At 43.2% G+C, this 24,873-nt stretch overlaps 1 protein-coding gene across 4 annotated transcripts in view; it reads right to left on the minus strand.

Moving 5' to 3' along the window:
• GGT1 (gamma-glutamyltransferase 1) overlaps positions 1 to 24,873 on the minus strand; it is a 336,039-nt gene that overhangs the window by 15,363 nt on the left and 295,803 nt on the right. For all 4 annotated transcript variants that reach the window (XM_073629226.1, XM_073629227.1, XM_073629229.1 and 1 more), the window contains 3 exons: positions 21,344 to 21,493; positions 20,990 to 21,123; positions 10,354 to 10,541 (listed from right to left, as the gene is read on the minus strand). In XM_073629226.1, coding sequence (XP_073485327.1) covers positions 10,354 to 10,541; positions 20,990 to 21,123; positions 21,344 to 21,493 — 472 coding nt within the window. The remainder of the gene's footprint in view (positions 1 to 10,353; positions 10,542 to 20,989; positions 21,124 to 21,343; positions 21,494 to 24,873) is intronic.

The following is a 24,873-nucleotide window of genomic DNA, read 5'->3' on the forward strand; positions in this document are numbered from 1 at the left end:
ACTCTCAGTCCCGGAAGTGCATGGCCAGAAGACATCGATTCGCATCAGATGCATTCCAAATGAACGGAAATACACTGGAAATACATGGCCAGAAGTTATCAGTGCACATCGTATGCGTTCTAGCGGGCCAGAAGAGTCTCAAATCAAACCGGATCGGCCAAAACCAAATGTCTACAAATCGTAACAGCGCTGCCACTGTCTCAAAATACTGATAATCTACATAAACAACTGGCGAGGGCCGACCTTAAGAAGGATAAACACAATGCCTCAGAAATGCTGAACTTAAACCCCAATGTAAAGAATACGTGACTACATAACAGAGCACGTAATCATATAAACAGGCATACACATAACATGACATAAATTAGACAAAAATGCCACATAATAAAAATAATATCTCCATCTTGTGGTCAGTATGTATAACTCACTCTTAAACCACATACCACCAAGTAAAAAAAGGCATAAAATACCCAAAAACATTACATAAAATATTTATAAAATAAAAGAACAAAAGAAACCACATCAGACACTCTGGATAATATAAATTCCCCCACAATTAACCAAAAACTCAAAAGATAAACTCAACTATTATTGTTAAAATAGTTCATGTCCAACTCAACACTAAGTCTGAATGGGACGTAACATTTCAAATCATAAATCCAGGGAGTCTCAGTTTTCGAAATCTCACGCTCCCCCTCCAATGTGGCGTGAACTGGTCAACAGCAACAAATGCGGTACCCGATGGATTTTTTTTGTGACACTCTAGATCAAAGGTTCTCAACTCCTGTCCTCAGGACCCACTAACAGGCCAGGTTTTATGCATTACCTTGGGGAGATGCAGACTAGAATACTGCAATCACTGAGCAGCAAATGATATCACCTGTGATGTATTATCTTGTAAACTTGGCCTGTTAGTGGGTCCTGAGGACAGGAGTTGAGAACCACTGCTCTAGATAGTGTCTAGAGACACTGTGCTTAGGGAACCCTTTCTTTATGTTGGCTATATATGTTCCTTTAGCCTTACACTCATGGTCCGAACAGTATGATCCACATACTGTAGGCCACAAGGACAAATCAACATATAGTAAACATTCAGGGAAGTACAGGTGATAAAGGGTATCAACATTGCAAACCCTGGAAGTGGCATGTGATTTAAACTGGCAAATACGTCTAACCTGTTTTTTTGTTAAGAACACAAGTAGCACTTTTCCGACATGGAAAGTAGCCTTTTAAATGTTAAAAAAAGGAAACTGTTAGGGAGCATTCAAGATATTTGGTGCCCCATTATTTCAATGGTGAAAGTACAGACCCCAGCAGTCTGTCATTTCACAAGACGTTCCTGCCCATAATTTTTTTGATACCAAAATGCTGGTGAGAATAAGTAGTAACAAAAGAGAAATAAAAAATCAAAATCTTTCTTAATAATGCGATTGTTACTAGAGCCACCCAAAATGGCATTCCTATCCATATCCCCTACATTTTCAATAATTTTATCCAGTTCATCACTCGGATAACCTTTATGCAAAAATCTGGATTTGAGAGTCATAGCTTGTTCCAAATAATCATCCCTAAAGGTACAGTTCCATCTCAAATGAAGGAACTGACCCTTAGGGACTGCCCTCAGCCACGAAGGGTGATGGCAGCTCCCTTGACCAATGTAACTACTACGGTCAGTATCTTTAAAATATGTTGAAGTAATCAAGGTATCTCCCCTCTTTTTAATATCCAAATCCAGGAAATGAATCCTATGAGAACTGGCCTCATATTGCAAAACAATACCCAGAGAGTTGTTGTTGAGCTGTTTGATGAACACATCTAAAGAATGTCCATCGCCATCCCATAGGAGGAGGACGTCATTATGTACTTCCCCTAGAAAAAATTAGGTCTCCTGTTGGCATAGATAACATCCTCCTCTGACTTGGCCATGAACAAATTTGCCATGCTTGGGGCAAATTTAGCGCCCATGGCGACGCCTCTGCTTTGTAGATAAAAGGTTCCCCTGAACCAAAAGTAGTTATGGGTCATGGCAAAATTCAGCAACTTTAGTACAAATTCCCTCTGGATTGATAGTAAACTGATATCACATCGCAAAAAAAACATCCATGCTTGTGGGATATGATGGTGTAAAGAGACAAGACATCTGCAGTGGCCAAATAACTGAATAACTTGAGTTGAATCTTTCAAGTAGAGACATACCCAAAAAGACTTGAAGGTGTAATTGTAGTGAAAAGTGGTTCTACAAAGTATTGACTCAGGGGGGCTGAATACAAACGTACACCACACTTTTCAGATATTTATTTGTAAAAAATTGTGAAAATCATTTATCATTTTCATTCCACTTCACAATTATGTGCCACTTTGTGTTGGTCTGTCACATAAAATCCCAATAAAGTACATTTACATTTTTGGTTGTAACATGAGAAAATGTAGCACATTTCAAGGGGTATGAATACTATTTAAAGGCACTGTAAGTGCAGCAGCTGCACTAGTCCTTTGTTGCCTGATCTGCAGCTTTACCCATGTTCCTGTGCCCTGTTTAATACTGAATACTGTGTTTGACCCAGCTTATCCTGACCACTCTTGCTCTCCACCTCGCCTGACCTCGGCTTGCCTTAAGACTTTGCTTATCTCTGCATACAAATAAGAAATACTGCACTACCATGTGAAGGGAAAAAAAATAGCTGCTAGCACTGCAATCTGACAAATAGTGTAGATGATGAAAAGTAAAAAGTGCAGCGCTATATGTGAAACATATGTAGGTATAAATCAACAAAAGTGCATATATACAATACCAACAATGTTAGTGCAAAGTAAATGCATAAAATGCTAAGTGCTTAATAATAAAGTGCACATGTGCTAGTGCAAAACAAGTCATAAGACCAAATCAATGCAGATAGTTGCTAAAAGGTTCAACACAGTTCAAATGTGATAAGCAGGCAAACAATGGGGCTCTGCTATGCCAGATGGAAAAGTCACCAACATCCTGAGAACAGGGATCTATGGACAGAGATTGAATAATATAGATCTATTCAATGCAGACAAAAGTGGACCATCATCTGTTAAGGGTCACCAGAGGTTGTGCATCCACCACCTATGGGGAGAGGGTATGTACTCTTACCAGAAACTGTGGACTCAAATGCCAGCGGCGGAGAGTCAACCAAGCATTTGGATGGGAGCTGGAACGCAAACGAGTTGCCACTGAAGATCAGAATGCGATGTTCCAATGTCTCGTCCACCGAAGTTGTTCATAAAAATAATTCATGAAAGAAAAAAGGGCCTTCACATAGTGTAGATCAGGGGTCTTCAAACTACGGCCCTCCAGTTGTTCAGGAACTACAATTCCCATCATTCCTAGTCATGTCTGATTTGTTTTGCAATGCCTCATGGCATGTGTAGGTCTGCAACAGCTGGAGGGCTGTAGTTTGAGGATCCCTGTTGTAGACCATAATGGAAGGAGTTTATTTAAAAAACGAGGAGTGCAAACATCAAGGCTGATGTGTACAAGTTAAAATGTGATCACAGGAATTCCAAAGAGTGCAATGTTTGTGGAGCCGACTCACTGAAAGCCGACGCGTTTCTTACACAAGGACATCATCTGGGGTGTCTAAAGTCCTCGTAGACGAAACACGTACAAAAGGTCTCCCTTTACACGTCAGGCTCTGCCACAAGGTACGTGTCACTGATAAGTGAACTTTTATGGCAAGAATTTTTATCCTAATATCTCCCAATATTATATACACTGATCTGCCATAACTTTCTGATCACCCACCTAATTTTGAGTAGGTCCCCCTTTTGTCGCCAAAACAGCCCTGACGTATCAAGGCATGGGCACCACTAGACCTCTGAAGGTATTCTGTGGTGTCTGGCACCAAGACTTCAGTAGCAGATCCTTTGAGTCCTGTAACTTGCAAGGTGGGACTTCAATGGATCGGACCTGTATTTCCTGGCACATCCCACAGATGCCTGATTGGATTTAGATGGAAACCATGCTTAAACAATTTTTGCAGTGCCGCAGAGCGCATTATCTCCCTGAAAGAGGCCATTGCCATCAGGGAATATCATTTTCATGAAGGGGTGTACTTTGTCATCAACAATGTTTAGGTAGGCGGTACAGATTAATGTAACATCCACATGAACGATTGAACGGCAGGACCCAAGATTACCCAGAAGAACAATTCCCAAAGCATAACACTCCACTGGCTTACCTTCTTCCCATAGTGTATCCTGGTGTCATCTCCTTCCCAGGTAAGCAACACACATGCACCCAGCCATCCAAATGATGTAAAAGAAGACATGATTCATCAGCCCAGGCCACCTTCTTCCATTGCTCTGTGATCCAATTCTAATGCTTATCTGCCCATTATAGGGATATTTTGGCTGTGGACACGGGTCAGCATGGACACACTGACCAGTCTGCAGAAACCAATTATGATGCCCATTTTTTCTTCTTTTAACATATCAACTTCATGTACATGTTCACTTGTTGAAAAAAATAAAGTGAGCGCTAAACAGCTGCTAGCAAAAAAGACAATATATCCAATCCTCCAAAGCAATATAAAAAATATATGCAGCGCTGTATTAATTCTTAAACGTGAATATGTGACATAAAGAAGTCCTTCTGTTTTAGGCAAAGTCCAATGTTCCATCTCAGTACATGCAAAAAAGAAAGTGTCCGACCACCATAAGAATTGAAGGCTTACCAGAAACTATGCCTACACAATTAAGTGCAGCATTGATAATGCCACTCATGTGGGAGTATGATGAATCCTCTCCCTTTGTCCTTATCTCTGGAAGTCAAGATAGGCCAGAAAAAAACTCATATGGTGTAATATTGTTACCACTCTGATAAATTACATCCAGGTGGGCAATACTCCATGTGTAAAATATAAGTGCAATAGCTTTCACTAGCTTTCACCCCAATGCAGTGCACACTCACCAGACGAAAGATCATAAAATGCATCAAAGGTGAAAAAAAGGATTTCCACAGGCTTCAGTGCAAGAATTTCCTCTCATATTATCTAACTTCACAGGGTAGGGCTCCATTCATATGTCCCAAAGGCCATAAACAAAAGACATGCCTCATAGTGTAGTATTTATTACATAAAAAGGACATACAATAATCAGGTAAAATTGCATTAACACAATATAACATGCCGCTGAACTCAGATAAAACACTGCCACCCGGACCTCCGCTATGGCGATGCAATGTTCTGGCTCTGAAATGTTCACTTGTTGCCCAATATATCCCATTAACTTATTCACCTCACCTGTTAGTGTTCATAAAATTATGGCTGATCAGTGTATTGTGTAACAGCTTTCCTTTAATGCCAAACTAACTAGGGATTGCATCTTACTGGTTTTTATGCTTGGTTTGTAGGCGGGACCCAAGCCCAGAGCACCTAAATAAGAGGTAAACCACACACAGTTGTTGATGTTATAGTCGTCTTGTATATATAATATGCACGGCGGGGCTCCATACCGTTACTGGGAGTGAAGTAGCCGTGATATGCTGGACAGGTGGAGAGGGCAAGGGCTCTGCATGTCCCTCCTAAATCCATCAGAGACTGTGGAGGTGTATATCACATAGAAAGAGTCTATTAGAGTTCAGTCATCGGTACCAGCAAAGGTACCCCATGTGTAAGACCGTGATCCTGTACAAAGTACTAGCATAGCCCAGAAGAACTCATCCTGGGGTAGGTCACTCATGTGACCCTTGCTTGGCATCCAACGAGGAGGGAAACACGGAGGGCGTGACAATTGACCACACGACTCCTTCCTCCCCCACCTACATATTTTGGTGCCCAACGCGGGGCTACGCCTACTGCATACACTGAAGACCATCCCTAAAGGGACCATGACATTAGTACCAAAGTTAGAGCTTGTCCAGTCTTGCCCAGCAACAGTGCACATGAATTACACAGGTCTGCTTCCTGATTGGCTCCTCTATGAGTTTCCAGCACCAGATTGTAGAACATCCTGACAAGGGGCGTATATAGCAACTGGATCTGGAAAAGATGCTCAGATGCTGCATATGTGTTGCTACCAGCCACTATGGTCAGCCACCAGCTTCCATGGCAACAGATCCATCTATTCTGTCATACTGGGGAAAGGTATCAGCCAGTGCATGGGTTGACCCTCTACCATTTGGGCGCCTGGGAAGTCCTCTGCCGAACTTGCAAGAAGCGCTCAGCTACTTGTCCCTCAGGCTAGCTGTCACATATGTGCCACGCCGCTGTTCCAGTGTGTTTTTGAAGAGGAACCCACCAGTGGGATCGGCCTTTGACGACCTGCCCAAGGCTACCCCCCACTGCCGGAAATGCTACCTCAGCCGAACCTCCGGCAAAAGATCCTCAAGCCACGCTGTGCTGAAGCCAGCTCTCAGGGATGGCCTTCCCCGCTGCTCCTGGATCAAGCTGCCACTCTGCATCACTACCACAGAGTTCACACCCGTTCTAGAAAAGGGTTAGGTTTCCCACAAGCTTCTCTTTGATGAATTACCACCTCCACCGATCCTGGAATACCGATCAAAAGACTGTCCATACAAGGACTGGACATACAGGGGAGTTTTCCTATATGTACCCGTGCAACTGCTCCTGCAGCTCGAAGAGGAGAGGTCCAAGCTGTACAGCAGAGCTTTAGGGGAAAAAACTTAACATTCCAGAACACCAGTGAAGCTTCTGCCAGCAAATTGAGTATGTTGAGGCAGAGTTCCATCATCTGTACAGGTTTTTACAATATGGGGGACACATCTTCACGGACAGTATAGAAATCGTCAAGCCAGATGGGTGCTTCCCAGTCATTCACCACATGCGAGGTACCCACCTGCACCCACCCAGTAGAGATATGAACAGGAAGCTTCATATCTCTACTGGATCCTGACTTTTATGTTTAAAGAACTGCTAGTTGTGTTACATTTGTGTTGAATATTGTTGTACCTGCCAGTTAGTTAGTATTGCATTGTTATGTGTAATGCCCTGTTGCACCTTGTTGTCCATGCCTTGTATATGTGAAATGCTTGGGGTGTTAGGCAGCCAGGACGGGGAGGTATGTAGCTAGGTAGAGTTTAATGCTGCTCCAGCTGTGAAAGGTAGTGTTTAATGTGTTTCCAGGTTCTTTTCTTTGTAGGCTTTTCTGAATCCGACCCACTAGTTCTGTGCATTATAAAAAGGGACAGGGGTCTGTACCCAGGAGGTTCGGGGATGCACAGATACACAAGGGGTTCTGGAAATTCTGTGGTAGCTGTTAAAACCATTGCTGGACTCCCTCCTGTTGGCCTGTGGAAGATGCCGAGTCAGGAGTGACAATTAATGCATGTCTGCCCCCTAGACCCTGCTACAGCCTGGAGGAGCTGCTGGAACTTACAGCCTGCATTGAAGATGCCAATCCTGGATACTACCATAAGGGACTCTGCCAAAAATGTACTCTTTCCTATGCAGGTATGTTAGGAAAAGGCTGCACTTTTGTGTTACCTTATTCTTTAGTAAAGCTTTTGAAACCTTACTGGTCTAAAGTTATTCAAGGGGCGTAATGCAAGTAACAGACACATATAGTCTACAGCTCGGGTCACTAAACACATTGGGGTATGAAGGTTTTTCTAGCAGCCTGTACATGTGGCAGGTGGGATAACCTCTTGCAGGAGGAATTGTTGTTGGCTCTCCATGAGCAGGTCTGTCTCCCATAGCAACGGGAGCAGATCAGCACCACAGAGGTCCCCAACCTGTACACAGATATGAAAGAGGAATAGTTAAGTGAAGTGCACGCATAGTCAGCGCTACGTGCACAGCAGGGCTCTATACCCAGGGCCGATCGTAGGGTCACAGGCGCCTGGGTGCAGAAATATTTCTGGCGCCCCCATATGGGCGTGGTCATTTTAGTAACTCCTCCCCTTTACAAATATTTCTATGGCAACGACTCAACCACAGAGATGCTCCACCACGAAGTCTTCATTATCCTGGGATCCTTACAGGTACAATAAACAAAATATAGGAAGAGAAGCAAGAGTACTTTATTGGGACCTGGAGGGGGCTTCTCTGATGGAGACAGAGAGCGCTTCTGTTATAGAGTCTGTTAGAAAGAGCCCCCAGAAATACTACAGACATGATACAGGAGATGATCAGAGACTGCAGACATAGTACAGGAGATGGTCAGAGACTGCAGACATACTACAGGAGATGATCAGAGACTGCAGACATAGTACAGGAGATGGTCAGAGACTGCAGAGATAGTACACTAGATGATCAGAGACTGCAGACATACTACAGGAGATGATCAGGGACCGCAGACATAAGACAGGAGATGGTCAGAGACTGCAGACATAGTACAGGAGATGGTCAGAGACTGCAGACATAGCACAGGAGATGATCAGAGACTGCAGACATAGTAAGGAGATGATCAGAGACTGCAGACATAATACAGGAGATGATCAGAGACTGCAGACATAGTACAGGAGATGATCAGAGACTGCAGACATAGTACAGGAGATGATCAGAGACTGCAGACATAGTAAGGAGATGATCAGAGACTGCAGACATAATACAGGAGATGATCAGAGACTGCAGACATAGTACAGGAGATGATCAGAGACTGCAGACATAATACAGGAGATGATCAGAGACTGCAGACATAATACAGGAGATGATCAGAGACTGCAGACATAATACAGGAGATGATCAGAGACTGCAGACATACTACAGGAGATGATCAGAGACTGCAGACATAATACAGGAGATGGTCAGAGACTGCAGACATACTACATGAGATGATCCGAGACTGCAGACTAAGGATGAGCTCCGGCGTGTTCGCAAGCTGCACGTGCCGAGCCCGCCTGGAAGTCGGCAGTGCACTGCGCTAATCACAAGCAGTGAGACATTTCCCGATCTCTGCAGCCGCACATCGGGAAATGTCTCACTGCTTGTGATTAGTGCTGTGCAGTGCCGAGTTCCTGGCGGGCTTGGCACGTGCAGCTTGCGAACACGCCGGAGCTCATCCATACTGCAGACATAGTACAGGAGATGGTTCATTAGACCCCTTTCACACTGGAGGCATTTTTCAGGTGCTTTAGTGTTAAAAATAGCACCTGGAAAAAGCCTTATCTACAATCCCAGTGTGAGAGCCCGAATGCTTTCACACTGGAGCGGAGTGCTGGCACGACGTCCAAAAAATTCCTGCAAGTAGCTTCTTTGAGGAGCTTTAGGAGCGGTGTATACAAGGCATTGGACAAGGCATTGAAATCAATGGGCAGTGCCTGCAAAGTGCCTCCGCAGTTGCGCCTTTGAACCCTTTAGTGGGGGTTAAATGTACCTCTAAAGCGACGGTAAAGCGCCACTAAAAGTAGCAGCGCATTACCGCCGATGCCCCTGCACTGTCAGTGTGAAAGGGCTCTTAGTACATCTCATTAAACAACACTTCTGTAAATGAACTACTGAGGTGCAGGAAGGGACAGAGGCTGTGTATCCTATTGTAATCTATCATAGCATAAAATACCTTTAGCAGGGGCAGCCCAGAGCACATCTAAAGGTGTGCAGGGGATGCCATTTCTACACACAGCACACTGACTCACCTTGGTTCTCTCTCTGTGCAGCCCCAGATAGAGATGGGAGGGGAAGGCATTCCAACTGGAGTTGGTAGAGACAGTGCGGGATCCCAGTGTGAGGAATTCATTCCCGCACTTCAGCAGCCACTGACTAGAACACTGGTGTCAGGAAGAGGAGCGCCCCTTCCCCGAGCACTGCCAGGCTGGATGGGCTCATCTACGCTCACACTCGAGTTCTGGACGGACACTCACAAGGAGAGAAGGAGGGAGGGGAGAAGTCTGGCTCTTCGGCGCCCCAACCTCTGCAGGCGCCTGGGTGCAAAGCACCCTTTGCACCCTGGGTAGGATCGGCCCTGTCTATACCGTTCCCAGGAGTGGTGATACGCTGGACAGGTAGAGAGGGCAAAGGCTCTGCGTGTGCCTTCTAAATACATCAGAGACATTGGAGGTGTATAATACGTTGAGAGAGTTTATTAAAGTTAAGTTGTCTGTTCCAGCAAAGGTACCCCATGTTTAAGACAGTGACCCTGAACAAAGTGCTCACCCCAAGGCTTCTCATGTGACCCTTGCTTGGCGCTCAATGAGGAGGGAAACATGGAGGATACATGACCACTAACCCCCACCAAGTACCTCAGATTTTACGTGTAACAGAAATGCGGAAAATTGTATCTACAGTATTCTCTTCAAGGAGTATTACATTTTAAAATACCTTTTATTTTACATGTGTGTGTAGAATAAACATATTCGGTAGCGCTAACTGTCCCCATCATATACCATCACTGGTCACAAAAATTTTACCCTTGCACGATTCTATATCTTACTATTGGTTAATGGTACTCGTGGCCGATACTGCACTTCCATCTTCTGCTACAACTGACAAGTGTGCTGTGCCATAGCTGTCTGGAACATAGAATAAGGGCTCATAGTAATCAGACTGGTGAGTGGTATCATCTGTGATTTTCTGTCTCAAGCTCTCTGCAAAGTAATCTGAAGTCAAATTCTTCATCACCTGTGAGAGAAGATGGGATAAATATGAAACCTTCGCAGATCAAAAAGTAAATGTATAGTAGACAGGGACCAATAATGATGCATTTTAATAGCTGAGGAGATTACAACTGCCCCGTGCATGGTACTACCTGGACACCACCTAACTTGGAGTCACTTTTTTTTGTGTGCCCACTCATCACCAAAGGGTCACACATAAAATTCAGTAAATATTCAGTGTCAGCAGGGCTTTTTTTCCCTCTGAGAATAGGTGCAGGAACTCCCCCCGTCTGAGTCACCCCTTGTCTCTGCCCACCATCCCTTGATTCCACCACCTACCAGTACTGCCCCTTTTAGAGAATACAGAACCAAGTATCATTTTGTGATGCTAAATCATATGTATGGAACATGTTGATGATAAAAAGAAAAGCAGTAAAATAGATCCCCTGCAGTCAGCAACAATAGAATCCCAGCAATAGGTACCCACACAACAATAGACTCCCCCAGCAACAATAGATTCCCTGCAGCAAAAGTGAACTACCCACAACAAAATATCACACCAAGCAACATTAGACCCTCCCCCCCCCCACAGCAACAACAGATCTCCCAGCAGGCATCAATAGATCCTCCAGCAGCCAGTAAAAATAGACCTCTCCCTCAACAGTAGATCCCTTCCAGCAACATAAGACTCCCCAGCAACAATAGATTCACCATCAGCAAAAATAGATGCTCACACAAAATCAGATCCCCACCAGGGACAATAGATCCCCCAGCAGCCAACATCAATAGACCCTCCAGCACACCCCACACTCCATGCTATTACATGCTGGAGGTACCGGAACTGCGTTCCCCCTCGTTCCCGCTGAAAAAAAGCCCTGAGTCTCAGAGACAGAAGACACACAAGATGTAGTCAAAGACTGCAGACATGATACAGGAGATGGTTAGAGACTGCGGACAGGATGCAAGAGATGGTCAGAGACTATAAATGTTATAGGAGTTATTGGAGACCGGAGACTGGAGGCAGTCATAGGAGTAGGTCCATGCAGGCCAATGAACAACCAAAAAAGGTTTTGCATAATATAATATTATAATGTAATGTACCGCTGAAGCACAACACCACTGAAAATGTATTTTTCAACAGAACCACACCATCTGACATCAAAAGGTGGGAGTGAATTGGAATGCCCACTCTTACCTGTCTGCTCCACTCACTTAACTGGCTCCTACAGCTGGGGTTATGACTATGTTCTGGGCCCCAATTAAACTGCATTTCATTTTATCCAGGGTATTTAAAGAGCAAATAAAAGCTGATCTGACACTTTATTTAATACTATTGGAGACGTCAGTCTTACCCCATTTGATACTGTGGTGGTTCTCCCTATACTCTTCTATGATGGATAGACTTTTGCCTCTACATTTTGAATGATGCCTTTATCATTTGAAATTTTTTTTGCGTGAGGGGACTTTTATATGTTTTGTTCTCTTTGGTCATCTATCTTACGGGCTCCTAGTAATATGGGTGTCATCCAAGCCTTGCATATATGATCTTGGTGGTTCATGTAGACATCTACATGTACATTCCATGCATGCCCATTCACACACAGAGTTGTGGCTCGGCCCTGCCCCACCCCTCTCTCTCCTCATTGGCTCACTGGCTGTGATTGACAACAGCAGGAGCCAATGGCTTCCCCTGCTGTCTCAGCCAATGAAGAGGGAGAGTCCCTGGAGAGGTAAGGTTCTCATGCACGTTGCTGGATCACGATGGGGCTCAGGTAAGTATTGGAGGGGGGGGGGGGTTGCTACACAGAGGAGTTTTTTTTTAGCTTTATGCATACAATCCATGAAGGTAAAAAACCTTGAGCAATTAGAACCACTTGTAGATCTTATTAACCACTTGCCAACAAGCCACAGTACATATGCTGCAGCAGTTGGCTCTATTGCGCGAAAAGTACCTGCACGTAATTTCGTGCAATAGCCAGCGGGGGGTCACGCAGGGATTTGCCAGAGGGGGAGCCAATTAGCAGGTCCAGCGGAAGTGATGTTCGCTGGCCACCCACGTCCGTCCCCAGAGAAGCAGAACGGCGGTCTGCCAATGTAAACAAGGCATATCGCCGTTCTGACAGGGATGAACACAGGAAGATAGGTCTCTGTGTTCATCCAGTCAGTCCATCCCACACAGTTAAAAAGCATCCCCTAGGGACACACTTAACCCTTTGATCACCCCGGTGTTAACCTCTTCCATACCAGTGTCATTTGTACAGTACAAGTGCACATTTTTAGCACTTATAACTGTAATACCCCGTACACACGATCGGACATTCCGACAACAAAACCTTGGATTTTTTCCAACGGATGTTGGCTCAAACTTGTCTTGCATACACATGGTCACACAAAGTTGTCGGACAATCTGATCGCTCTGAACGCGGTGACGTAAAACACGTACGTTGGGACTATAAACAGGGCAGTAGCCAATAGCTTTCATCTCTTTATTTATTCTGAGCATGCATGGCACTTTGTGCGTCGGATTTGCATACACACGATCGGAAATTCCGACAACGGATTTTGTTGTCAGAAAATTTTATAGCCTGCTCTCAAACTTTGTGTGTCGGAAAATCCGATGGAAAAGGTGTGATGGAGCCTACACACGGTCGGAAATTCCGGCAACAAATCCGACCGTGTGTACGGGGCATAATAACGTCACTGGTTCCCAAAAAAGTGTCAAAAGAGTCTGTTAGTTGTCTGATTTGTCCACCGCCGTCCCGCTAAAAATCGCCGATTGTCGCCATTACAAGTAAAAAAAAAAAAAAAAAAAAATTATGTAGTTTGTAGACACGATAACTTTTGCGCAAACCAATCACTTAAACGCTTATTGGGATTTTTTTTACGAAAAATATGTAGTAGAATATATATTGGCCTAAATATACATCTGCTAGCCACTATTGGGGTGTCAATAACAATTAGCCTTAATTCACACCTGTGCATTTTCCAACACGCGGCAACCCGCACAGAAAATGTGCACTTTGCCACATGTTTTGGAGACGCGTGGCAAAAAAAGTCTGCGTTCACATCTGTGCGTTTCTAAATGCGTGGCAACCCACACAGGAAACACATTTCTAAATAGGCGTGTTCACATTTTCCAAAAGTGAAACTTTGCTTTTCAGAAACTTGCAAGAAAAACGCATGCTTTGACGTATGTTTCAAAAATGCATGGCAATACACGTTGTGCTTGCATTACCATTACCATCACACACGGCAGCCCGCAAGAAAATGCACGCTTTGCCTTGTGCTTCGAAAATGTGCGACATAGCTCATCGTGCTTGTGTTCCCATTCGTTTGCATCTGCGCACTTCCAAACGCATGACGATCTGCAAAAAAACGTACGCTTTGCCGTGCATGTCGAAAACGAGCAGCATTTCCATGCATTTTGAAAATGGGCATCACGCTTGCATTACCATTTAGGCTGCGTTTTCATCTGTGCATTTGTGAACACGTGGCAACATGCATAGAAAACGTGCTTTGTCATGCATTTCAAAAATGAGCAGCAAAATGCATTGCGCTTGCGTTACTATTTGTTTGCATAAACGTTTGATAATGTGCATAATGCTTGCCATTTAGACTGCATTCGCATCTGTGCGTTTCCGAATGCGCGGCAATCTTCACAAATATTGCACACTTTGCGCTTGCCTTGTCATTATAGCGACGCAAGCACAATGTTTATTTGCAGTGCATTTATGTGTGGGTTGCATGCATATGTAAATGCAGCCTAATTGTTAATGACACCCCAATCACGGTTAGCAGGTACGTGTTTTGCCGCACAACAAAACGTGCTACAAACGCGCCAAAATGTGCACTGAAAGAACTTGCAAAAATACGCAAACAGGAACATTTGTTTCCACTACGCTCGGGTGTGAATAGAATGTGCTTGGTAGGAATTTTTTAGGCAGCAAGGATGATCAGGGAGGAGATGTGAGGGTTAAAAAAAAAAAAAAAAAGTGTCAGGGAAATGTGGTACAGCAAAGTTATGCTGGAAGTGGTGCTACTTTCATGTTGCACAAGTGTGAACAAAGGCTAGAACTACCTTGAGACTTCCCTCACACCTGGAAAATTTACATTTTTTTGAATAACGTCTAAACAGCATCTACAGATCTGCTGTTACCCCAAAGTACTGACTTCAAGTAGAACTATAAACAAAACTTTTTTTAAAATTTTGGATAGAGCAAAAGGAGGGTTATAATCTCTGTCAGATTTTTTTCGCCATCTGTTTCCCATTGCTGAGATTTACCTTCACTTCCTGTCCCATAGCCAAACAGGAAGTGAGAGGAAACACCTACAAATTAAGGGAATTCATTGAGGACCCCAGGTCACCAGAACTAGTGTCCCCATTAGAGGATTTTCCCTCTTATTACTTTTCTGGGGACAACCCAAAATTCTGGGTTTTCTTTTACTTTCACGTTCAATGATAAAGGTAATAGAGAGGGGGAATCTCCTTAACAGGGCACAGACAGCAAAAAAACTGACAAGCGTTCTTCTCCACTATCCAAAACTATAAAAAACATTTTGCCTTTAGTTATACTTTAAGCTCAAAAATGCAACATTATGCTTGGAAGATTGTGCCAGCTAAGAGCCCTTGTGAGATCTTGGTCCTCATTAACTTGCTTTGGAGGATTTATAGGTATAATGGGCTCAATTCACAAAAGGAGATTGCATGCGGTATTTAGATGTCCAGACACACTTTCCCTAAATATCTCATGCGATCCTGAAACTGTCAATTCTCTATGCCGTTTTGCGGTATTCACGGCAAAACACTGAAAACGCTCGGTAAATACCGCATGACTCACTTCACAGAAGGAAATAAATAAGTAAATGCATGTGGTAGTTAAGTAGTGGTCCAGGCATGCGGTAATTAAATAGTGTTCCAGGGATGCAGCAATTAACCGCTTGCCGACCAGCCACCATCATTATACTGCGGCAGGTCGGCTCTCCAGAGAGTCACGGAGCTAAGTGGACACTAGGCGCAGGGACGGCATGACAGTGCTGGACAGCACAGTTGCCGTTTTAAGAAGAGGAGATTTCCCCTTTTAGGGTAGGGGAGGAGCTGCTAGAGAAGAGGGAGAAGAAGTGTGTGAAGGGTAAGTGACGTTAGTCGAAGAGCGGTGGAGGAAGAGATTAGACACAGCACCTCACCGCTCTTCAATTTTTTTCTCCTTTCAGCATACAATGGCGGCGATGGAGGGGTTTTTAGAGCAGATGAGAGTGGCGGTTGCAGCTAACGGCGTGGACTGGCTGCAGCAGCAGCTTAGAATGATCGTGGATGGCAGTGCAGCGGTGAGGGGGCGGCTACACCTCGTGCGCGGCGGTCCCGGCCGCCTGAGAGATACAGCCCAGAGTTAGGGCTGGGGACGTCCCGCTCGGATCAGAGTGTGACACCTGGGGGAGACACAGACACCCGGCACGCAGGGCCACTGCGCACCTGCAAAAGGGCCGTGAGTTTTGGTGCATTGTAGGAATGCACACAATTGTGTGCGCATTCCTGCAATGCAACAATGTTCAACTAGGGCAGAGGTAATTAATTCAAATTCAAGGTGGTCTGGTTGCTAAAATTTTATCCAGCTGAGGTCCTCTCTAATATAACATAAAAGTAGGCCAATCACATCCATATTTCAAGTAAAATAAAATAAAATAATCTAACATCAGGTATGTCCATCAGTGTCTCCCCTTACATCGGGTTCCCCTCTTGCATCTGAGGTCCCCATCAGAGTCCCCCCTTACATCAGATGCCCCTATAAAAGAGTCCCTCCTTACATCAGATGCCTCTATAAGAGCCCCCCCCCCCCTTACATCAGACGTGCCCAGTAAAGTGCCTCCTTACATCTGGTGTCCCCATCAATGTCACCTTACATCAGGTGTCCCTACCAAAGCCCCCCCCTTACATCAGTTGTGCCCAGTAGAGTGCCTCCTTATACCAGGAGTCCCCATCACAACCCCCCTCCTTACATCAGGTGCCCCCAGGTGTCCTTCCACACAGAGTTGGAGATCCTGCAGGTGGCTGCTATAAGGATTAGGGGTCATATGGTAGTGACCAATAGGCAGGTGGGAGAAGGTGGGCTATAACCATGACCACAAAGTTGTGGATGCTATTTATGCTTGAGCTTTTGGGGATCCTAAAGGCACCTGCTCCAAGGATTTAGGAGCCATGTGAAGGGGTAGGGTTAAGAACCCTACACAGGTTCCCTTTAAGAAAAGCATGAGAAGTGATTCAAGGAACACGGTACTTTTAATTTAGCTTTCCACCAACTTTTATACAACTAGTGCTTCCAAAAATAAATCAACTCATTTTAGGCATTTTCTTTTCTATATAGAAATACAGAAATATCTCACTCATACAACAATAACCCCCCATTCCCCTCTAAGAGGGGAGAGCATACTTTCATCCGGGAGAAGCCAGAAACACCTGGGGTGTGTACTAAATTCGGGAGCCCGGGGAAGGAAGGAGCCATGAACATCTGGTGTTCACCATACTCGGAAGCCAGGGCAGCGGCGGTGACAGGGTGAGCCCATGGGAGGAGTGATTGGTAAGTGGCGCGAGATACAAGAGGCCAGCCAGGAGGGGGAGGAAGAAAATGCATTCACAGGCTGGCGCAGCGGCGGACACACGTGGGCGAGGAGGAGGTGCTCAGAGGATTTTATTGCTGCATTTAAGGATACCCCTACTGAGTTCCCACACTGGCTCCAGTCATCCATCCCTCCATTCCCAGGACAGATACCCGAGGTCGAGACTGGAGGTATGCTGCTGTGTCCGGGTTTCAGGAGGACAGAAACCCAGGCACAAGTGTCAAAACCCGGACTGTCCGGGTCATTCCTGAATAGGTGGCAACCCTAATGAAACTTGATCTCTCACACAGGCAGTGAGAGGAGCCGAGTGATATGCTGGAGGGGATGAGAGTTGACAGTCTACAGCAGTTCCTGCCCTGTAGGGCACAGGGAACTCAGTCTCTCTGACAGAATCCAGAGTGATATGTTGCAAGTGTCCAAGGTCTGAGGTTCATTCACACGCAGTGCTCTAGGAATCCTAGGATGGGGAAGGTAGTGTCCATTATTAGAGGCATATGCGGTATTAAAAGTCTTCACAGGTTGTGGGCAGAGGAGATGAGTGATGAAAGTAGGAGAGGAGCCAGCGCCATCAGTGCCATCAGCGCCAGTAGCTGTGGTGAAGGGCCCCATCCCATGTAGGAATGAGCATAGGGGAAGGCTGCTGGGTGTAGAGGAGAGACACCTTCTGGTCCGAGCAGCAGTTTTCAGGGGATGTGATGGCTGAGAGACACACTCTGGTGTGGGTAGCAACAGGGGTCCATGAATTATAGGAGAGGTCAGGGCCATGTAAATGATCCTGTAGAGCTGTGGGCAGAGTGGGGATTGTAGGAGTGGAGCCAGCAAATTCATTGCCGGTGGCTCCAGTACTAATCCAATGTCTGACTGAAGTACTTCGGACCCTGCAAGGGCTAGGGATCAGTCAATATGGTGGAACAGAGCACCTGTGAGATTTTTGTAGCGAGGGGCCTGGGAACAGAGGAGGGATACTCAATGACCAGGCCATTTTTTGCGATTCGACACTGCGTCGCTTTAACTGACAATTGCGAAGTCGTGCGATGCTGCACCCAGAATGGACGTCCTTTTTTTTTCCCCACAAATAGAGCTTTCTTTTGGTGGTATTTGATCATCTCTGGGTTTTTATTTTTTGCGCTATAAACAAAAAAAAGCGACAATTTAAAAAAAAAAAAAAAAAAAAAAACACAATATTTTGTATTTTTTGCTATAATAAATATCCCCATTTTTAAAAAAAATAAAACAAAAAATTTTACTCAGTTTTGCCGATATGTATTCTTCTAAATATTTTTGGTAATAAAAAAAAAAAAAAAAAAAAAAAATCGCAATAAGCGTATATAGGTTTGCGCAAAAGTTACTGCGTCTACAAAATAGGGGATAGATTTATGGCATTTTTATCATTATTATTTTTTTTTACTAGTAATGGTGGCGATCTGCGGTTTTTATCGGGACTACGACATTATGGCGGACACATTGGACACTTGATACATTTTTTAAACCACTGACAATTATACAGCGATCAGTGCTATAAAAATGCACTGATTACTGTGTAAATGTCAATGGCAGGGAAGGGGTTAACACTAGGGGGTGATCAAGAGGTTAAATGTGTTTCCTCATGTGTGTTTCTAACTGTGGGAGGGATGGAACTGACTGGGGGAGGGGACCAATCATTGTTCCTAGGCATTAAGAACAACAGATCCGTCTCCTCACCCCTGACAGATCAGAGATCTGTTGGCTTACATTGACAGACCTCCGTTCTGTCTGTCAGGAGTGATCGTGGGGGTAGCTCCTACGTCACGCGGCGTGCCCCCTATACCCCTTAAAGCACCAGCCAACCTGCTGCTGTCAAACGACGGCGACTGGTCGGCAAGTGGTTAACAGGGGTGTGTAGACTCTTTATATCCACTGTAAATACCCTTCTTCCACCAGTAAAAAAAGACAACGTTGTATTTTTTATTGGTGGAAGAACGATATTTTTATGGAAAAAAATCCTGCGAGCCACAATTATCCAGTGCCTTAATGGAAATTCAACCAAACAGCTACCCGGCTGCAGGCGCAGATCACGTATTCATGACCGTGCGATAAATGATATATGAAAAAAATGCGCCGCGCCTAGGGGTGTAACTGAATAACTGTAAATCTAAGTACAAATCATAGATAATAAAGAGTGCAAATCAAATAGAGCCTAAAGCTCTGATCACTTACTAAGATCAACTGCTGTGTGAAGCTTTAGGATTCACACAGCAGTTGATCTTAGTAAGTGATCAGAGCTTTAGGCTCTATTTGATTTGCACTCTTTATTATCTATGATTTGTACTTAGATTTACAGTTATTCAGTTACACCCCTAGGCGCGGCGCATTTTTTTCATATAACGATATTTTTATATGACTGATTTTTTTATATACTATTTTGTTTCAATATTTGACATTTAGAAATATATTTTGTATTTAATTTAACTTGGTTGTTTTTGATACACCATGTGTGTCCTGTAAAAGCAGCTTCCATTTGACTGGTATGTTTTTTTTTTTAAAGGGTCTGCTACTGACGGCTTTGTGCCAGATACTACAGCATACCTTCAAAGTCTAGTGGGGTTCATGCCTCAACGGGTTATGGTGGGTGCCCATAATGTTATATCTGATTAGTATATAGCATTTGGAACAAAAAATTTAAGTTATACTTGACATCATGGTTCCAAATACACTATGCATTTCAACAAAACGTATTAATGTCTACTTAGCAAACTCACCCATTGTGTGCTGTGATGGTTTTACAGTATCCTGGGATATATATTTCAGTTGATATTCATAAGGGAAAAGAATCATTTGACCTTTGTTCTGGATTGCTTATATTTGCCAAGATACTTTGTAATAAGGATTTTGTACACTTTAATTATAACACATCTTTGTTCTAAGAACCCAAGACACTGAGGTGTTGGCAGTGTTCAATATGTTGTTGCATTTATATGTTTCTGTACTACATGCGATTGTCTATTTATAATGTGTGGTATTTTCTTCTTTTAGATGATATAAGAGAAAATTTACTACAGTTTTATTCTGTTTCCAGATCTCCCCTTTTTATATTCTCTGATAAAAATGATGATCAGCTAAAACTGAACTCCAGGCAAACAGATAAATACACAGATTAAATACATTTTGGAGAGTTGTGTTACCTGCCACATCATTTGTATTTTTGGCCATCCAGGCTTAATATTTACAAAGCTCTGTCACAGAGCACAGAACTGTCTAGCATTTCAGGAAACCTGATTTAACTCTCCTGCAGTTTTACTTGAAGGGTCTCCTTTTCATCACCACCCTGTGACTGGACAGTGAAAGGAGAAGCAGCATACTGATGAGCTCATCTCTATGTGGATTCTGCTCTCACTTTCTATCCTTGCAGTACAGCACACTTGATTGACTCCCTGGGCTGATTTTTCTTCCTCCTTTCTTAGCCGTGATGTACAGCAGACAGTAAGATACAGCTACCAAGTCAAATTCAGATACTTAAACCACCATCATTAAAAAAAAAAATACATTAAATTAAGTATTAATGACTACAGGGTCACATTATTTCATGTTGTTTTTTTTTTTTTTTTTTTAATATCCGCCTAGAGTTAAGCTTTATAACACACCATTAAGACACTTAGGCATGTGCTGTTTGTCAGAAAACAAACAAAACATGTTGTAATTAAGTGCTTATGATGGGGTCAGGACATTGCACTACTCAATGACTGTGGGTCAGTGGTGATTTATTTAACCTTCAGCCAAAAACGAAAGGAGGACAAATATTCAATCATGTCCCAACAAGCCAACTTTACAGCTATTCTGCAAGGCCCTGAAAAACCAAATCAGGTTGAAATATTGGTATGTTACCTCTGTCAGGTTGACAAAGTTAGGATCCCCTAGCAAAGTTCTCTTAGCATAAGCAAAGCGGAAAGCTTCTACAATGCGGTGGTAGGTCAGTCCCAGAGATGCAGGTTTTACACTTTCGCTTGTAAAATTAAAACCTGGTACAAAATAGGAAAAAGATAGAAAAAAAAATTTTAGTCCTATGTCAGTTTTTACTACAGTATTATGTAATACTCTTTAATGGCAATACATGTTTTTTTGCACTGCAGTGTCTCAACGCCAGTAGGGAATAACTGTGGTTTTAAGCCAAACACTAATTAGCAGGTGCTGTTACAGATAAGAAACTAGAGCAGAGAACTTTCTTGAGCAGAGTCTCACCCTTCAGAATTTTAAGAATAAGGCCAAGGACAGGACCACTCAAGGGAGCCTTAGGACTGATTAGGGTGTAGTCACCGAGTTTATACTGAAGTGGATTCTCGCTAATTTCAACTGTATAATTTTTCAGATCTCCTTCTGTAACTATCCCACCTGCAACAGAAAATAACAAAATGATGTAAGACAGGTCCTCACTATGCAAGTAACCAAAATCACTAGGTCAATTTGGAAGCACATTTTTTTATTTACATAGAGGGGGGTTTATTAAACTGGTACACATAGAATCTGGTGCAGCTGTGCATAGTAACCAATCAGCTTCTAGGTTTTATTGTCAAAGCTTAACTGAACAAGCTGAAGTAAGTCTAGGTTCACATCTATGCGGTTGAGGTTGATGCGTTTTTCAGACACGTTTTGTGGTGGGTTGTGCATTTTTAAACCCGCTTTTTTGATGCATTTTGTGTGGGGTTTTTTTAATGTCCCTTTAAAAACACTGTATATAGCAGGTTGTTAAAGAGTGGACCGGGAAGCCGGCCCCCATGTCCTTAACAACCAACGAGTCACCAGCCCTCAGCAGGGTTTTCCCGCTGACAGTTGAATGTAAAAAAAAAAAAAAAAAAAAAAAAAAAGAAACTGTGTTGGCCCCCCCAATGCATACCAGGTGCTTTGAATCTAGTATGCATTTGGAGGGGCCCCCACACCAAAAAAAAAAATGGCGTGGGTCCCCCCCCCCACCCCCCCAAAATCCATACCAGACCCTTATTCTAGCATGCAGCCCAGCAGGTCAGGAAAAGGAGGGGACGAGTGAGCACCCCCTCCTGAACCATTGCAGGCTGCATGCCTTCAACATGCGGGGGTGCTTTGGGGCAGGTTGACATGGGCCTCTTCCCCACAACCCTGGCAGGGGGTTGTGGGGGTCTGTGGGCAGGGGGCTTATTGGAATCTGGAAACCTCCTTTAAGAAAGGGGGCCCCCGGATTCCGCCCCCGTGTGAATCAAAAAAAAAAAAAAAAAAAATTTGCTCCGACAACACTGGCTCCTGTTCTGTCAGCTATGGTGTCTGACAGTTCTTATATAGCTATCGCCCGGAGACCCCACCCCCTTGTGACACCACAGACTCGGGCATGATGGGTCTGTGAGATCACAAGGGGCTGGGGTCTATGGGTGACATCACCGCATGGCCCCTCTGCCCCAAAGCACCCCCCCATGTTGAAGGTATGCAGCCTAGTCTGGTTCAGGAGGAGGGGGGTCGTCCCCTCCCTTTCCTGACCTGCCAGGCTGCATGCTTGGATAAGGTCTGGGATGGATTTGGGGGGGGGGGGGGGCCCAAAGCCATTTTTTTATTTTTATTTTGGCGTGAGGGTCTCCTCCACATCCATACCAGGCCCGAAGGGCCTAGAATGCATTTGGGGGGAACCCACGCCGTTTTTTCCTCTAATTATTTTAGCCGGCAATTCTTTTTTTTACATGCAGCGGTCAATGGGGAACCACGCTGACAGCTGATGACTCATCGGTTGTTCAGGATGCGGCGGCCAGCTTCCTGACCCGCTCCTTAGCAACCAGCTATATACAGTGTTTTTAAAGTGGAAAATATATTTTAAAAATGCATCAAAAACGCAACACTTGTGTTTCTGGTGCAACTCCATTGAAGTCTATTACATACAAAATGCAATATGCTGCAGGAAAAAAGGCCCCGACCCTTTCCAAAAACACACCGGCTGAAAAAAGCATAGATGTGAACATGTACCATAGGAAACCATGTTAGATGGACTGTAGTGTGTTTCTGCAAACTGGAAAATGCACATGTGAACACAGGGTTAGAAACCAATTGGTTATTATGCACAGCTGCACCAGATTTGATGTGCACCAATTTTAGTAAATCTCCCCCACAGTGCTGACATACTCCACAGTAATTAACAAAGGAGTACTGGGGAAAAATATTTGTTAGAGACTTAAAACCATCACTGACATAGATAGTACCCATTTAATAATAATCAATACATAAAATACATAATCAATACAAGGTTATACATAATATTACCCATAAGCTGTTAAAAACTAATAATAATTTTAAGCAGGGCCCTGCATCCTGTATAAACTCAATATAGAGGAATCCACTTTATTCCAATCTCCCAAAAAATGTTTCAATTTATATCATATTAAATACAAAAGATATAATGGATAAGGAAGAACCAAACCACACTGTGACCTACTGTATAACTGTGTTGGTTCCATGTCAATACAATTATAGGTGGCAGTGTGGTTTGGTTCAGTGTGAGCTGGGCTACACTGTACGCTTCAGTCTTAATACTTTACGATCAACTCTTTTGTCTACATTTACCTTCCCAGCTTATATACACAGATTGCCCTATTTGACACTTTAGCTATTAGTCCATATCTTGGTTTTTGATAAAACTCCTATATTATTATACATATTTATTTGTAATAAGGAGAAATTATGTGTTTAATGTTTACTATATAGGTGTTAATGCCCCTATCCTCCTTCCCCATTATGTTTTATATAATTAATATATAAATTTGAAAAAAGGTAGATTGGAATCAAATGGATTACTCTGTATTAAGTGTATACAGGATGCAGGGCCCTGGTTGAAATTATAATTAGTTTTAAAGGGGTTATGGGTAATATGCATGACCTTATAGCAGTTTAGGCATGGATTATTTAAGTATATTAATTTTTAAATATTTATTGATTTTTATTAAATTGGTATTATCTATGTCAGTGATGGTTCAAATTCTGTCTAACAATTATTTTCTCCAGTTCTTTGAGATTATCTTGGGCAAGCACCACAGCTGACATTATGAATTGTAATTTATATCCATTATTTTGGTTAAGTTTGAGTTAATGTAAGTATGTGTGTGACTAAAAACACACACATACATATATATATATATATATATATATATATATATATATATATATATATATATATATATATATATATATATATATATATATATATATATATATATATATATATAAATATATAATTCTCCCTCCTACAGTCATACAGATCCTTATATCAGTCGCACATACAGTAAAGTCAGTTGGAATAGGATTTAAGATATAGCACCTGGCAAAAATCAAAATACACATCTGAATCACATATATGCGTGCGGTATTACCTGAATTTGTAATTTGCCTATCCATTCTTGTGATATACACACTTCTGCTAGTTTATAAAGTCAATTTTACTACTCCCCAGTTCAGTTTTTTACTGATTTCCGATTTAGCTTAAGGGCTCATTCACACCATGTGCAGTGACCTGAATTTTTCCACACTGGATCAGCGCAGATCACTGGAATGGTACACAGTAAAACAATGGTCTGTGTGCCTCATTGATATCACAACGTTATGTACATGGGTGGTGCGTTAAAACCGATCTACATTTTAAAGCAATATAGATAAACTCATGCATTGCCAACACAATTGAAGGTAAAGATACAGTGGGGACGGAAAGTATTCAGACCCCCTTAAATTTTTCACTCTTTGTTATATTGCAGCCATTTGCTAAAATC

The sequence above is a fragment of the Aquarana catesbeiana genome, linkage group LG01 (assembly GCF_042186555.1).
Source record: "Aquarana catesbeiana isolate 2022-GZ linkage group LG01, ASM4218655v1, whole genome shotgun sequence".
NCBI lineage: Eukaryota > Metazoa > Chordata > Amphibia > Anura > Ranidae > Aquarana > Aquarana catesbeiana.